This window comes from Ovis aries, chromosome 3 (genome assembly GCF_016772045.2).
Source record: "Ovis aries strain OAR_USU_Benz2616 breed Rambouillet chromosome 3, ARS-UI_Ramb_v3.0, whole genome shotgun sequence".
Taxonomy (NCBI): domain Eukaryota; kingdom Metazoa; phylum Chordata; class Mammalia; order Artiodactyla; family Bovidae; genus Ovis; species Ovis aries.
Window position 1 is genome coordinate 36,121,205 of NC_056056.1, and position 16,259 is coordinate 36,137,463.

At 43.0% G+C, this 16,259-nt stretch overlaps 1 protein-coding gene across 1 annotated transcript in view; it reads right to left on the reverse strand.

Moving 5' to 3' along the window:
* ALK (ALK receptor tyrosine kinase) overlaps positions 1 to 16,259 on the reverse strand; it is a 741,252-nt gene that overhangs the window by 93,019 nt on the left and 631,974 nt on the right. Inside the window, exon 9 of the mRNA XM_015093875.4 lies at positions 4,079 to 4,248. Within this exon, the coding sequence (XP_014949361.3) occupies positions 4,079 to 4,248 (170 nt within the window). The remainder of the gene's footprint in view (positions 1 to 4,078; positions 4,249 to 16,259) is intronic.

A 16,259-nucleotide genomic window follows, 5' to 3' on the forward strand; every position in this document is an offset into this window, starting at 1 on the left:
ATATACCTATGGCATATTCTCTGAGTCTTCATGGAAGGACTACTGTGTGGTGGGAACCATCTGAATATAGCTCTCAAGTGCTCAGTTCTGGATCTCCCTACTTACAAGGACCAGGGCACACAATTAAGATCAAAGTCTTTTTTACAAAGTGATCCTGACAGGTCAGTGCCCAGAGACAAAGGAAGCGCAGGCACCAGGCAAGTCTCTAAAGGAAACACCTTGTCACGAGAGTAACAATTGCTGTTTGGGTTCATCTGATGGGACAAAGGCATTGCTTTGATATTCAGAACTCTGTGTAGTAGTATTTCTTATAACGTGATTTTATCTGCTCTGTTAGATGCAGGTTGAACAGTGGAGGAATGTTAGATGGATTCCAACAAGTGAAATTCTCACTTAATTCAGCCAGAATTTGAGAATACAGCAATTTCTCTCAATACTTTATTCTGTCAACAAGCATCTATTGGGCATACTATGTGTTAGGTATGGTACTAGATGATTAGGAATCAGTACAGTATAAGTTCGACCTGATTCCTGCCTCGTTGATGTGTATATTCAGATAATAAAAAACAGATATCACTGAGTGACAAGGTATTATAGGAGTGTTTCAAGAACCATGAGACTATATTGTAGGTATACTATATAGTCTAGGGATTTTGTGAGGCTTCTTTGAAAAGCTAAGGAAAAGTAGCAGTCAGGAAGATGGAAGGTGGAAGAACATTGCATGTGGAGGGAACGGCAGGTGCAAAAGTCTGGAAGTAAGAACTTACCACGGTGCAATTGAGTTGAAAGAAGCTTAATGAGGTTAGCAGGTAGAATAACAGAAGAATAGTATAAAAAGAGGCTGGTGAGATTATGGTTGGATAGATCACATGTGGGGCTAAATGAAGAGTTTTTTAAAGGAAATTGAAAGGCACTCAAAAAACCACAGAAGCCATGGAAGCAAGTTACAAATGGGAAATGATTAGATTTACATTTCAAAAAGTTTATTCCAGCTTCCTTGTGCAGACTGGATTGGGTGGGGATAAGACATGCAGGCAAGGAGACAAGACTGGATGTCACTCCCATGTCTAGGCAGGCACTAGTTTCATGTAATACCCGGGGGCTATGAGAAATGTCCAGAGCCTGGGAGCTCTTTAGGGCTAATCTTTAAGCACTAATAAAGTTGCTTTTAAAACTTGGTAATGTGCGGAGGTTGGGCAACCTCGGAGCAGATGGTGGTTTGGGACAGCACAGGGAATGAAGTCCTCACCCTCTAAAGGGCCATGACTGGGGAGCTGTCCAGGAGGCAGGTGCTGAATAACTGAAGCAAGGACTTGCCTAACGATACTTCATGGGATGCGGGCAGACGGTAAGGTGCTAACACCTACCTCAGGGTCAGGAGGAAGGGAGTTAACCTTTTTTGTTGTTGTTGTTGTTTTTGTTTTTATCCATTTTCTTTTTCTCTTTCCCTCATTTATTTCCTTCCTCTACCTTCACCATCCTCCCATTTTCATTTTCTGGAGATCCAGGCAGCTACAGTACACTGTCTGAAAGTAAGAAGGATAATGTGCTTTCCCTTATAAGACGCCTACAGAGCATTGATGATCACAAATTCTTAAGAACCCTAACACCCATCCTAGGATTTCATTATTGGTTACTATTGCTAAATTGGCCATCTTAGCCTCTTCTGAGGCATTAGATGGGGAGATATTATTATTACTACTAAACCATTGTTATTATTAGTAGTTATTACTAAGCATTTACTGTGTGCCAGGCAGCTCACCAAGCACTTTACTTCTCCAAGCCTAAGAGGTAGACTTTATTATCTCTGTATAATTGAATATGGCTTGACTTAGAAGATTGGAGTTTGTGGTTTGTTCCATTTATTCAATAAATTATCTGAGACCATAAACTAAGGGATGATGATGGAGGGTGTGGGAAATAAAACTTACTGATATGTACTAGACATAGATGCTTTTGACAGTCATTTTAGTCTTATAATAATCCTGCAAAGTTGTACTGGTATTATGCTCATGTTGCAGTTGTGGGTGCAGTTACAGGCCCAGAGAGGTTCAATTGGCTGAGGTCACACAGCTAGTAGGTGGCTGAGCCAGTTCTTAAACTTGGGACTCTCTGACTCTAAAGCCTGTGCGCTGCCATCCACAGTTCTTCAGTTTTATGGGGCAGCCACACATACAGTCGAGGTGGATTTTAGCATGTGAAAACTGCTCTGCCTCCTTCTCCTGCAGTTCCATTGCCTCAGGGTCTGGATGCCTTCCTCTATCACCTCTAGTTCCAGGGAGGGGGAGGCCAGCCTCCCACATCAGAGCATGTCAGTGGCGTGCAGGCTCCTGGTGCACAGGACCACTCACATAATTGCACATTTATTAGGTCATGAGGCATCATCCAACTAGGCTGGCCTTTGTCTCAATCCCCACTGGACAGTTTGGTCTCACTATTAATATTGGAAATGTCAGGCTGGTAAACATCTTTTAACAGGAAGGAGGGAGGCTGAGAACAAAGTCTCCTTCAAACAAAACTTGAGCCGATGGAAGTGAACAGAGTCAACATCTTACTGGCCTTAAATCCCCTGGAGTGGCTATGAAAGAGAGAGGACTAGCTGGATTGAGGGAAAAAAAACCTTTTGATTCATCTGAATTAATTTAGCATCTCCCAGAAGGGAGGACTCTGGCATAACCTGCCTGTTCTCCATCCCCTGCACACAGCCCCCACAATCCCAAAGGACAAAAGACTAGTCTAGGGTGAGGGTGCCCACGCTGCCCCTTCCTCCACTTTAATTAAATCCATTTGTCCTGAGGGCAGCGCTGAGCCCTGGGATGTCCGAGAGCTTTGATCTTTAACCCATTTACATCCGAAGAAGTGGGGAGCTGGTGCTCAGAGGCCGATGGCGTTTTCCTGTGACAGCTCAGCTTGAGTTATGAGCTCTTAGAAACCAGCAGACTGAAGTCTGGGTGAAGAATTTGAGACTCAGCTTTATCTTTACAAACTGTACCAACTGGCATCACCCTCCCCTTTACCTGAAGCCCTTTGCCCTCATTTATCGAAGGATCCACTAGGATGGCAAATTGTTTGGGGAGTCGAACGCAGAGGCTGCTCTGGATCATCCAGTTTGACATTTAGCCTGTTAAAGATGGCTTAAAGATCCCTTTGGGATCCATTTACCGGGCCCATTTATATACATGACTCCCTCCCTGCTCCTTTACTTTTTGGTCTGGAACAGATCAGCTCCAGTCATTGAGGGTTCAGTGTGACACAGCAGAGCACCACGTGAGCAGCTAGGGTGGTCAGGCGCTGCTTGCTCCAGGCTGACTGCAGGTGGCAGACTGGTGCCATCCTGGGCAGACAAGTGGCAGCCGAGCAGTTACCGCTCCATTTCAGAGCCACAAGGCATTAAGGATCTTGTAATCCAACCCTCTCAGTTTAAGATGAGGAGACTGAGGCCCAGAGGAGTTCAAGGTTACAAAGGTCATTAGTCTTAGAATCTAACTAGGAATCTGGGCCTCTGGTACAAGCACTCCCTTGTTTACTGAATAATTCTTATTCACCTGCCTTGGGGACCAGACTTCTAGGAGCACTGGACTGGGGTTGGCTGGAGCACCTGTCCTCACTCCAGTGCTGCCCTGCTGGTGCTTCATCTCTCTGGTTCTCAGTGAAGGAGAACCTTGTCAAAGGGCAGGAACGGGGATACATGAGGCATGTCCCACCTATGTCACAGGTTTCCTTGTCGCTAATAAGGAATAACTAAAATGTCAAATGGGAAAGTAAGGCAATATCCACTAATTAAGAGAAAATGCCATACACATATAAAGCCTGATTATTATCCTATGAGTTGTTCGGTGTTACTTTTTCCTACAGATACAAGAGGGAGCCAATCAGGCTAGGCCAGAGGTGCGACAGATGAGTGCTCATTAGCATGGAAATCCCTCAGAGTGTCAGTGCTTCCTGTAGGTCTCCAGAAAGTGTGTGTGTGCGCATGTGTGTGTGAGATCTGGGTAGGAGTGGCAGGAGGGCGGGCAGGCCCCCTCTTGCATTCTGGCTGACAGAGGAAGAGGGACAGAAGGGACGGGTAAAGGCCCACCTGTCGGCCACCTCGAGCAGAGGCAGCACCGTCCGCTGCCACAGGCTCAAGCCTTCCAGGGTGGCAACACTCCAGATCATTCGGCTTTGTTCCTTCCCGGTTTTGTTCTCCACCAGCATCAAGGAGACATTTCCCTGCAGGACTCCATGGATGAGCCAGGACATTCGGAGCTGCAAGGAAGAGAAGAGTCAGAAGGACAAGGTGTTACTGTTGAAAGGAAACTGTAGGTCACATTTCTGGAATTCTCAAGGATTTTGCTGGAGACTCAGCCCAGGTCTTCCTGTGAGGAGAGCCGGCCAACCGTAGCCTGACTTTATTCATTGTCTCACATTTTCACCAAGGTTCAAGGAGCTGGGAGGGGAAACTGATGGGCAATTTCGGAACTTTGTTCAGGTTGATGGCATCATCCTAAATTTCACAGGCTTCTGCCTTCTAAGATCAGTGGGGTATTAAATGAACTTTCTAAAGAGGATTCAAACAGTCTTGTCTGTGGTCCCAATTCACTTTGTGACCTTAGGCAAGTGATTTGGTGATGCAATTTCTTTTAGTGATTCAGGTATCATTGATTTTTATTCCTTTTAAAGACTAATAATCTTATTTGAATGGTACCATGTCATTTGTTAGCTAACTGGAGACCCTATGACTCAATACCTGTGGCCATTGGTGGGCAAGGGTGAGACAAGAATCTACCTATCAACATTTTAAAATATGATTTCTTTCAGAATGAGGGTGTACACTTTGCCTAAAGCAAGATACAATTATATGTTTTCATTGTGTCTTTATTAAAGGTTTCTATGGCATTGTACCCTAAGACATACGAAAGGGAATAACTAATTTATCTCAGAAAGTTTCAGTACAGTCATGCCCAGAGGCAGTATATACTATAAACAAGGTCTCTGGTCTTTGTGCTTAAAATAATAGAGGTTGTATGTTTGATAGAAAGTCTATAGCAACATTTAAAACTTAGGACAACTACAGCATATCACTGCCCTAAATATTCCTGTTCAGATCCTTGTAATAAAAAAGGAAAGGAAGACAATATATGTCCTATAGCAACCTGGAGTTTTCATCGGCTATGGTGCCTCCTTTCTCTGATTCTCATTGTCTGGAGACATGCTTCTCTGTAAATCACTACTCCTTTTCTCTCAGTCTCTAAGTTCACGGTTGCCTCACAGTTTGATTAAGGAGGTTGCATACCATGAAGCACTTGAAGCAGAAGACCCCTCACTCTGTTGCATACCAACGCTTCACTAACAAGCCACCCCTGGCATTGCGGTGCCCATGTGCTCTTCTATTTCTGAGAGCTGAGCCTGGTGAGCCTGGTCTGTATAACCATAGCCTCTTCACTTCTATCTTTCCCATCTCCCTGCATCCTGTGTAGCAAATACTTGTCTCCACTGCACATCCCTAGCGTAATTTCCCAAATCTGTTACATTTTTTCACTGGCTCCACTCAGTTTTCTTGAGCGGTTTGGATGCCATGGTTGGAAATTTTAACCCTTCTCTTGCTAATGAAGCTCCCTCTGCCCTCAGCTCATCATCCTGCAGTGCCCAGCTTGGGATGACGCTTGCCACATACTTTTTGCTTTTTTTTTGCTCCCTGGCCACAGAATGGTGCTAATTTGGACCAGTGGAGCCTCAGTGTCCTGGATGACTGGTGATACTTATTCATCTGCTGGTGATTTCCACAGCTGATTTCTTAACACATGTGGTACAATGGGTGTTTCAAACTCTTCCAGAACGTCGATTTTGTCACCCTCTGGTCCCCAACACCCAATTTATTCTGTTGATTCCTACTGTACTGATGAAGATTTACTGCATCAAGTGCATTCTCCTTCAATCTCTTTTTCCCTCCATAGCATAAGTATCTATTTATCCATCTTCTCTCTTCCTTGCCTGTTTTAGAGGAGGATGTGCCCTCCGCTTTCTTCCATGTTAACCCTTTCTCTTTTCACCCTGCAACCGCTGTCCTTCCATTCTTCAGCACCTTCGACGTCTCTCTACTTTCTGGCTCCTCTGTCTATAAACAAGATCAGGTTTCACTTCTCCTGGAACAATATCCTTTATTTGATCCTGCTGGCTGCTCTGGCTTACAGTCTATTTCTATACGTCAATTCACATGTTAACATCTTGGAAAACTGGTATGTAACCACTGCTTCAATTTCCTTGTTGCCCATTCTCGTAAATCCTTTCAACCTGTCTTTTATCCTCATTAGTCTAAAGTAACATTCACCATGTCCTTTACAACTTACTCATTGTACTCTAGATTCCATAGCCTCCAAACGTGCCTCTCTATCCATTCTTTCTCCCTTCTAAATTCTTTTGTATCTCTGTCACATTTTCCTGTTTATCACTGCCATCTGTGACTCTTCAATGGTTTCTCACTCTGTATCAATTAATAGCAAGCCATTCACATTCCTCTATAATCTAGGCAAATCAACTTTCCAGTCATTCAATAGATGTTTATTGAGTACTTTTGCTGAGCTACATGTATCATCCTAGGATGGTCTAAGAGCTCTGGAGTCTGAGAGATCTGGATGCAAAACTTGTTCCTGCCACTTCGGTAAATGTGAAGCTCAGTTCTCTATTCTCTAAGATGGGAATTATTTTAAACTTACAAGGTTATAGAGACAGCTGAATGAGGTAATAAATAGTGGAACAAAAGGTTAACAAGGAATTCTGGTTGAAGCACAGAGGCAATAGATACTGCATTTCAATGGAAAGTCTGACAGCACAGTGTGGTACAGGGCTTTCAAGAGAGGTGGATGAAAACAGGGTACACAATTCTTTATCCCTCGTCCATACACTGGATGTAAAAAAAGTTGGTGGCTGACTACTAGGAGAGAGTTTTGGGAAAGTGCTTTTGGTGTATCGTGAGTTCCACCTCACTTTGAGGAAGGCTGTCTCTTCACCCCAACTGATGAGAGAGTGGTTTCAAGGATCCCACATCAAGTACTCGACATTCCCCCCCTGCAATTTGGGAGCACAGTGGATTAGTGTCTATCTCTCATGTGGAAAAACCTGAAGTGTAAACAAGAGGGTGGTTAGCTTCTCTGATGGCAGAACAGAGGCAGAGTGACAATTTTGGGTGGCTTGCATTCCCAGACTTTGCAGAGGCAAAAGGGGGAAAAAAAAAAAAAAGCCTTGCACATAGGCTACACTAGAGTGAGCTGCGTACAGAGGAGCCCATGTCAGTCATTTCAGATCTCACCTGAGAGGGCTGTTTGGAGGGGAAAATATAACTCAGCAGAAAGCAGCTGCAGGTATACTGAGATGCTCAAGGGCAGGGGAAGGACTAAGTGTCCACCTGGATGGGAGAGACACATATGCCCTAGCCAAGGCAACAGATGCCCAGCCACAGCGGAGGGACTGGGGAAAAAGCAGATCTCCAAAGAAACCATAGATATCTCCCCTGTAAGAAATAGTAAATCCTTAAATACTTGTCATGTCTGGAGAATACCAGTGAAGATCACCACAACAGGCTGGGCCCAGTAAGAGATTCCCTGTTCCCCTTTTCTCTTCTCCTTCCCCACACTTAAGATCTTGAAGGGTCAGTTAGCAAGAAGAGGAGGAGAGTTGGGTGATGAAGAGAGAGATCAATGACCACCCTCTCCCCGATTTCAGGCTTTTCATCTGCAATAAGGCCAAGCATGGTGGATGGAGGGAAAAGGACGAAGCCCTGACATCAAAGTGAGAGGGAAGTTTTGTTTTCTACATAGGCCTGTGTTTGGGGTTTTGAAGTGACTTTAGGTCTGCGTTTCCTTAGAGTGACCAGGTAAGTAGTGGGATCTGCTCAAGTTTTTACCCAGGAGTCCACACGCGGAGGCTCAGTGAAGTGGGTTCCTAGATCCCCCCCACTAGCCTACATGCCAGATTTGCACTTGCCATTCATTTTTCTGCTTCTGTGCTTTTGATCCTTCCATTCTTCTACCTGCTATTTCCTTCTTGCCACTTATAAAAAATAAACCTTTTTGTTCATGGAGCCATTTCTTATCTGTCTCAGAAATGACCTCCCACTCATCTGAAATCTTATAACCGAGGCTGGTGGGGCCATCACAGGGTATAGCTCTGCCACCTCGCTTTCCCTCCCTCCCGTCAGCCCTCTCGGGCCACTAGTTCCTTCAAAGCAGGGACTGCTTTACTGACCTTGAATTCACAGTGGTTGTCAAGTGTACGCACATGACAGGCACAAATCGATGTCAAAAGGAACAAAAATGTACACATACGCAGGAAAACCCTCCTCTTTACCAGGTCCTCCTCTCAGGGACGCAAACCAGCTCTGCATCCTGTGATGCTCCTTAGCATTTTCCTGCATTCCAGGGGTCGGGTTCCAGGAAAGCGGGGAGGGTCTACCCACTTCACAGCCAATGACTCTAGTCAAAACTGCATACCTCTCGGCTGCTCTTAGGAAACTACATTTGAAGTTGATTCTGTTAGTGGTATGAACATGTTGGTGAGATACAGTCCTGTCTCATAGACATTGGGTGCCACTGGCCAGTGACTGCTGAGCTTTCGCCATCTTTCTGCACTATTCACTATATCTTATGACAGGAAGCCTGGGCAAGAGAGAACTGGGATGGCTGCCAAGAGATGGTGCTAAGGATGGCGTCCTGAGCTCCTGAGGCGGTGACCCAGGATCCCTCTTGAGATGACCATTCACTCATTCAGCAAATGATTATTGCGTATCTACTCTGAACTGATTACACAGATCTTCCCTGCCTTCAAGGAGTTTATTATCTGGTGAGGAAGTCTGAATTTAAATGAATAATGGCAACTGTGCTGAGTATGGCAAGAGGGAAATAATCAGAGCCACTCGACAGTGTAGACATAAGACAGTCAAGACTCCTGACGTAAGATAGTCAGGACTTGGGTTAAGATGGCCACTTGATCCAACTGTTCAGTGATATGGATAAAGAGAAGAGTTAAACTTTCATTTTACAGTACTATCATCTATTTAGAAAACATATATCTATAGCCAAACTCAAGCCCAGGGATGCACTGTCTGAGTTTCAGCAAAGTCTAGTTCTAGAAACAAATGCAAAAGGTTTGGAGTAAGATTGCCTACTGGTAGCCAGTGAGCAGCCAGCAAAGCTTGTTTTTTGGCCATTTATGTTTTTATCCATTGACTATTTGGTAAGATGATGTATCCAGGCAGATGCTGTTCTTTCTCAAGATACAGGCAGCACAGAACCTATAGTCTTTCACTTAACCGTCTTCACCTGTACTTTTCCCAGTGATTCCAGATTCTGCTGCTAAGAGTCAGTCAGTGCTTTGCTACTCAGGGAGTGATCTTCAGACTGGTATCATCCATGTTACCTGGGAACTTGTTACAGGTACAGAATCTTTGGCCTGGCCCCAACCCTACTGCATTAAAATCTGCAGAGAAGCCTAGTACTAGACAGCAACCTCTAGGGCCTTGTCCTTGTGCTCCTACCACTCACTCCATTTCCTTTCTAGAACGTACTAGAGGAATCTTTGTATCAACATTCATTCTCCAGTGGCTTGTCAGACTATCTTTGTTTCCTTGCCTGTTGACAATGGGATTACTTGGAGTTTGTGCTCCAAGGCCAACAAAAATTAACTGTATGACTTTCAGCCAACCACTTACCCTTTCTGAATCTCTGTTTTCTTAGAGACAAACTTATGATAATAACCATATCTTCCCTGTTGGCCTTAAAAGGTGGTTATAAAGATTGAAAGAAATAAAGAACATGAAAGTAGAGCTCACACTATGGTGAATGAAATGGTTAAACAGGGGGTTTTCAACCTTCATGGCAGATTAGAATCACCTGGAAGTTTCTTGCTCCCCCACACCTTGTACTCCACCCCCAGAGGCTCTGACTTAATTAGCCTTGGATAGCTCCTGGGCATTGGCCACTCTTCAGATCTCTCCAGGTGATTCTAAAGTGCAGCCTAGGCTGAGACCACTGGGGAGAGCAAGCTACTTTGTGCAGGAAGCAGCCTGCCCTTCTTGGTGGGGGGTCCATTTTCATCTTGGACTTTGAGTAGGAAGCAATTCGTAAATAGCTAAAAAATGACTTATGATGTGCCCACCATCACCAAGGTAAAGAGTGGTTTTCCTGCAGTGGGGGAGGATGTATTCCTCAGCAGAAGGTCCTCACATGGCTGCTACATTACCCCTGGACAAAGACTCAGAATGACCTTGAAAGTGAGAGATTTGTGGGCTTAGAGTGAATAGGGATGATCTGAGGATGCAAACAGGACCACAACTTTCATCTTGGACCTACAGCGTAAGGTCCTCTCCAGTTTCTTAGAAGGACTGCACGACTGATGTCAGCTCTTACAGAATATCTCTTATTAATTACTTGTATCTAAGAACATGACTTAGTAACTGAGCATGCAACTATACAGAGGAACTATATGCGATTCCCAGAATAGACAGAAGGCTCAAGTCCTTTTCAAACTCTTCCATTTTCCTTATATAGTCCTAGGTTCAAAAACCCTTTTGATATCACTTTATACAGATACTCAAATCAGGTAGACTGGTTTGATCTTGACAGTCAAGTTCAGGAACCCAGAGCAGGCAAAAAGCAGTCTTGGAATTTGATCTTAGTAAGACCAATTTCTCTCTAGGTTACCTATAGGATAAAGCACTTCATTAACTGACTTTTTATTAAATATTGGAGAGCTGTACTATGGACTTGTATATATTCTGTCTCGTTTTACACTCATAACATCCCTTCCTACGGAAATGATCATACCCATTTTTTGGATGTGGAATCTAAGACCATGCACATCTTGCACGGCACTAAGCTCATGTACTGCAGACCTGGATTCCATACTGTGTGCTATGCTGTTTCCACCATGTCTATAGCACTATACAAGTGTAACATACTATGGTGATACTTAAATCTTTTGGATGTGTTATTGTGAAGGTTTTCTAGATACTTGGTGCTCAAAGTGTGGCCTATGAATCATCAGTATTGGTGTGTCCTGGGAGGTTGTTAGAAATGCAGAGTCTCAGGCCCTACCCTAGACCTGCTGGATCAGACTTTATATTTTAACAAGGTATTATCACAGAAATAATATTGGGGAGAATAATGGAGATAGTGGATTTTAAGCCATTTGCAACCTTTTTTTCTGCCTCTGCCAGAAAATTAATAGTTACAAATGTGTGTGTGTCTATGGGTATCTCAAATGTATTCACACAAATATGAGAATTGCTATACAAATCCTACATAATATTTATGGGATGTAAAACTTGTTGGAACCTATAACAATAAAGTTTTTATCCTTCCAAGACCCATTCTAATAGATATAGGCTATAAGTGACAGCTTTTGACTAATAAATTCTTTTACATGCTGACAGCAAATGAGACAAGTGAAAAGAGACAATGCCAGGAGCACGCCACCAGCAATTATATCTTCTGGCTCCAGCCAGCCCTTTCCAGACCTTCCCCCCATCTCTTGGTGGGCCCTGATAGACTTTCCAATTATGCACCACCAGTGTTTGTCATGTTATTAATTAAAGTTCTGTATGTAAAGCAGGACCAGCCTTGTGGCTAGGCTTTACGCTATTTTTTCTCTCGTGGCCCTTTCCTCCTCCACAGGTAATTACTGCAGTTTTATGTCTGGAATATGCCCCGTGTTTGCTATGACTATCTCATGGGCAACTTCACAAGATTATCTTGAATCCATAAAAAAAAATCAGCATGGAATGTAGGCTGAAGTTAGACAAAAGAGACCCAATGGTATCAATAATGTCCATTAACATGCAGCACTCTCAAACATAGGGAATGGTATGAGGGGGAGGTGCTATGTTTCTTTGAATTTCTAAAGGGTGGTATATATTCCAGCAGTAGACACAAAACCAAGGACAGATGCTCTAGTGTGTATTTCATTTCAACAGATGAAAAAAACACTTTTTAACAGATTGTGATGCTCAGAGATGAGCTAGTTCCTAGTAGGTGGGATGGGTACTCCCCCAGTATTCCCTACACTGGGGGTCATCTAATAGTGACTGGATGGCCAGGATTGGGGATGTTGTTAAGGACATCCAAGCTTTGAATGGAGGTTAAAGCTTCTTTCTAATCTAAGATGCCAGGGCTGTAATTCTGGGTGTGAACCTGTAACTTTAAGAGTTTTTAATGTGGTCTTATTAATTTAACTGAGACTATTGACACTGCAAAACCCAATATTTTGTACACCATCTTCTAATTCACCTGGAAAAAATAAATAACAACTCTCTAGCTATAAATAGCCTAATGGGAAATCAACCCAACTCAGCACGAGGCAGGCCAGATGTGGATTTCTGATAACAAGCAAATAAAATATGCTGGGAAATACTTGCAATTACAGAGGCTTAAGGAATGCTGGATTCCTGGCCATGTAAGAGACTTAAAAGATTGAGATTGTTTCTGAAAACAGCACCCCATGTCTTTCCTTTTTTCTCAGGCATCACAATGAAGCCAGAGAACACCCAGACAGGGTCATCCACATGCCCCCTTAGTAAAAACACAGCAAGCAGTGAAGATTATATACAAAAATAATAACTGTGGGATCCCTGGCTGGTGAAGTTACAAAGTTATGGCTATATTATTCCTTCTTTGGCCTTTTCTTTTCTAATATTTTTATAATGAACATCTATTACTTTTGATAACTAGAACAAACTCGGTGTAAAAGCATATTTTTTGAAGAATAATATTGATTTAGGAAAGAATAATATTAAGCAAAGAAAGAAGATACAAAATGCTTATATGGTATGATATCAAATTTATAGAAATCCTTTATCTATCCCTCTGCTCAAATCGACATTTATCTGTCTGGACAGAAATGTACAAATATGGTGATAAGGGTTATCTTTGGAGGGTAAGGTTGTGGGCAATTTCAATTTTCTTCTTTATATTTTCCTAATATTCTACAATGAATGTAGAGCACTTCTGTAATCAGAAGAAACAATAAATGCTATATTAAAAAAAGCATCAAGGGAGGATTCTGATATCACTGGAAAGTAGGAAAAGAGTACCATCTTTTTACCACTTTGAGGAGGATCTAGTTCTCTTGCTTGAACTGCGGGCTTTGCAAGGAAGACTAAGGGGAAGTGGGAGCTTCTGGGGAATGAGGTTGGGTCATGCTGTGGCTCTGGAATCAGAAAGGACATTTCTGTCTTTTTTTTTTTTTTTAAATTTTAAAATCTTTAATTCTTACATGCATTCCCAAACATGAACCCCCCTCCCACCTCCCTCCCCATAACATCTTTCTGGGTCATCCCCATGCACCAGCCCCAAGCATGCTGCATCCTGCATCAGACATAGACTGGCGATTCAATTCACATGATAGTATACATGTTAGAATGTCATTCTCCCAAATCATCCCACCCTCTCCCTCTCCCTCTGAGTCCAAAAGTCCGTTATACACATCTGTGTCTCTTTCCCTGTCTTGCATACAGGGTCGTCATTGCCATCTTCCTAAATTCCATATATATGTGTTAGTATACTGTATTGGTGTTTTTCTTTCTGGCTTACTTCACTCTGTATAATCGGCTCCAGTTTCATCCATCTCATCAGAACTGATTCAAATGAATTCTTTTTAACAGCTGAGTAATACTCCATTGTGTATATGTACCACAGCTTTCTTATCCATTCATCTGCTGATGGACATCTAGGTTGTTTCCATGTCCTGGCTATTATAAACAGTGCTGCGATGAACATTGGGGTACATGTGTCTCTTTCAATTCTGTCTTTACTTATGACATAATATTGAATCACAAGCTGGAATCAAGATTGCCGGGAGAAATATAAACAACCTCAGATATGTAGATGATACCACTCTAATGGCAGAAAGTGAAGAGGAACTAAAGAGCCTCTTGATGAAGGTGAAAGAGGAGAGTGAAAAAGCTGACTTGAAACTCAACATTCAAAAAGCAAGATCATGGCATCTGGTCCAATCATTTCATGGCAAATAGAAGGGGAAAAAGTGGAAGCAATGACAGATTTTATTTTCTTGGGCTCCAAAATCATTGCAGATAGTCACTGCAGCCATGAAATTAAAAGATGTTTGCTTCTTGGAAGGAAAACTATGACCAAACTAGACAGTGTATTAAAAAGCAGAGACATTGCCGACAAAGGTCTGTACGGTCAAAGCTATGGTTTTTCCAGTAGTCATGTATGGATGTGAGAGTTGGACCATAAAGAAGGCTGGATGCCAAAGAATTGATACTTTTGAGCTGTGGTGCTGGAAAAGACTCCTGAGAGTCCCTTGGACAGCAAGGAGATCCAACCAGTCAATCCTAAAGGAAATCAACCCTGAATATTTATTGGGAGGATTGATGCTGAAGCTGAAGCTCCAATACTTAGGCCACCTGATGCAAAGAGCTGACTCATTTGAAAAGACCATGATGCTGGGAAAAATTGAAGGCAAAAATGGATAAGGGTGGCAGAGGATGAGATGGTTAGATAGCATCACTGACTTAATGGACATGAATTTGAGCAAACTCTGGGAGATAGTAAAGGACAGGGAAGCCTGGTGTGCTGCAGTCTATGGGGTGACAAAGAGTTGGACACAGCTTAGGGACTGAACAACGGCAACAACAACAAATCTCAGGGCCTCAGTCTGTATCTGTGAAGTGGGGCTAATCATACTCTCCTTATAGAGTTGCTGGGAGACTTTAGTAAGATTATGTGAGCCCAGTACCCAACTTACCAAATACATTTATCAATGTTAGTTCCTTCCTCCTGTATTGGAAAAAGCAGGCAGGGAATAAGTTTAGAAATAAACAGCTCACACAAACAGAATAGGACAGGATGAAGGATGCTGTATTAAAATTTTCAGTCCAGTATTTTATCTTCCGGGTCCCCTGGAGGATTATCTTTCCAGTCTATGTGAAGAAAACAATGTTTTCTTTTGAGTTACACTATAATGAGGTGATCTTGAGCAGACAGCCTCCTCTGTGCCTCAGTTTCCCTGTGGGTGATAGAGATGATGCTGAGAAATAGCTTTAGAAATCCTTATACTGGGGAACAGGATTGATTCAGTGAAATGAAACTCCTACAATCTTCATAAACAGCCATCAGAAAGAATCAGTTCTAATGAGGTGGATGAAACTGGAGCCTATTATACAGAGTGAAGTAAGCCAGAAAGAAAAACACCAATGCAGTATACTAACGCATATATATGGAATTTAGAAAGATGGTAACAATAACCCTATATGCAAAAGAGCAAAAGAGACACAGATGTATTGAGCAGTCTTTTGGACTCTGTGGGAGAGGGTGAGGGTGGGATGATATGGGAGAATGGCATTGAAACATGTATGTTATCAAAGGTGAAATGAATCGCCAGTCCAGGTTCGATGTATGAGACAGGGTGCATGGGGCTGGTGCACTGGGATGACCCAGAGGGATGGGATGGGGAGGGAGGTGGGAGGGGGATTCAGGATGGGGAACACATGTACACCCATGGCAGATTCATGTCAATGTATGGCAAAACCAACACAATATTGTAAAGTAAAAAAAAAAAAAGGAATAAATAAAACTGAGATAAAAAAGAAAAAAAAAGAAAAAGAATGGACTTTAGGCATCTCCAGTTGTCTGCAGGACCCATAGCCACTCAGGGAGTATATTTATTCCCTGGGGAGATTGTGCTTTCAACAGGTTGGCCCCTATGCATCCTGGCCACATGAATGATCGCCACTAGTGGGAGCCACGAGGGCGTTTGATTAACAGATAGACTTGGAATGGGACCTAAACCTAAATCTGCCAAGTGCCCGGGAGGTTTTTTATTCACACCCGTGAGCCTTGACAGTAATTCTTCTATGCCTCAGTTTCATCATGTAATGGCTGAGGTATTAATTTTGAATGACTCAAAGGTATTAAATTAATTATGTCCGACTGTAATTACAATGACTGTTGATTACTTTAGCCCATTAGTATGTGTTCTGGCAGCATCAACCACATCGCAGGAAGTGGTGGCAGAATGCTAGGTTCCAGCGGCTTCCCGGCTCTAGGTGCTAAGGTAAGAACGATTTGGGCCCCGGATCTCAGCAGGGCCGTATTTGTCGGCTCCTTGAGACTCAATGAGGAGTCACCTTGTTTGCGCTCATCCTGGACCATGGCCATGCTCACGATTGAGAGGCTGCACAATTAATTAATTAATTAGGATGAAGCAGGTTCGTTGGGCACATCCCCCTGGCGCTAATGATTGGCATTGTGCAAAATAATGCTCCC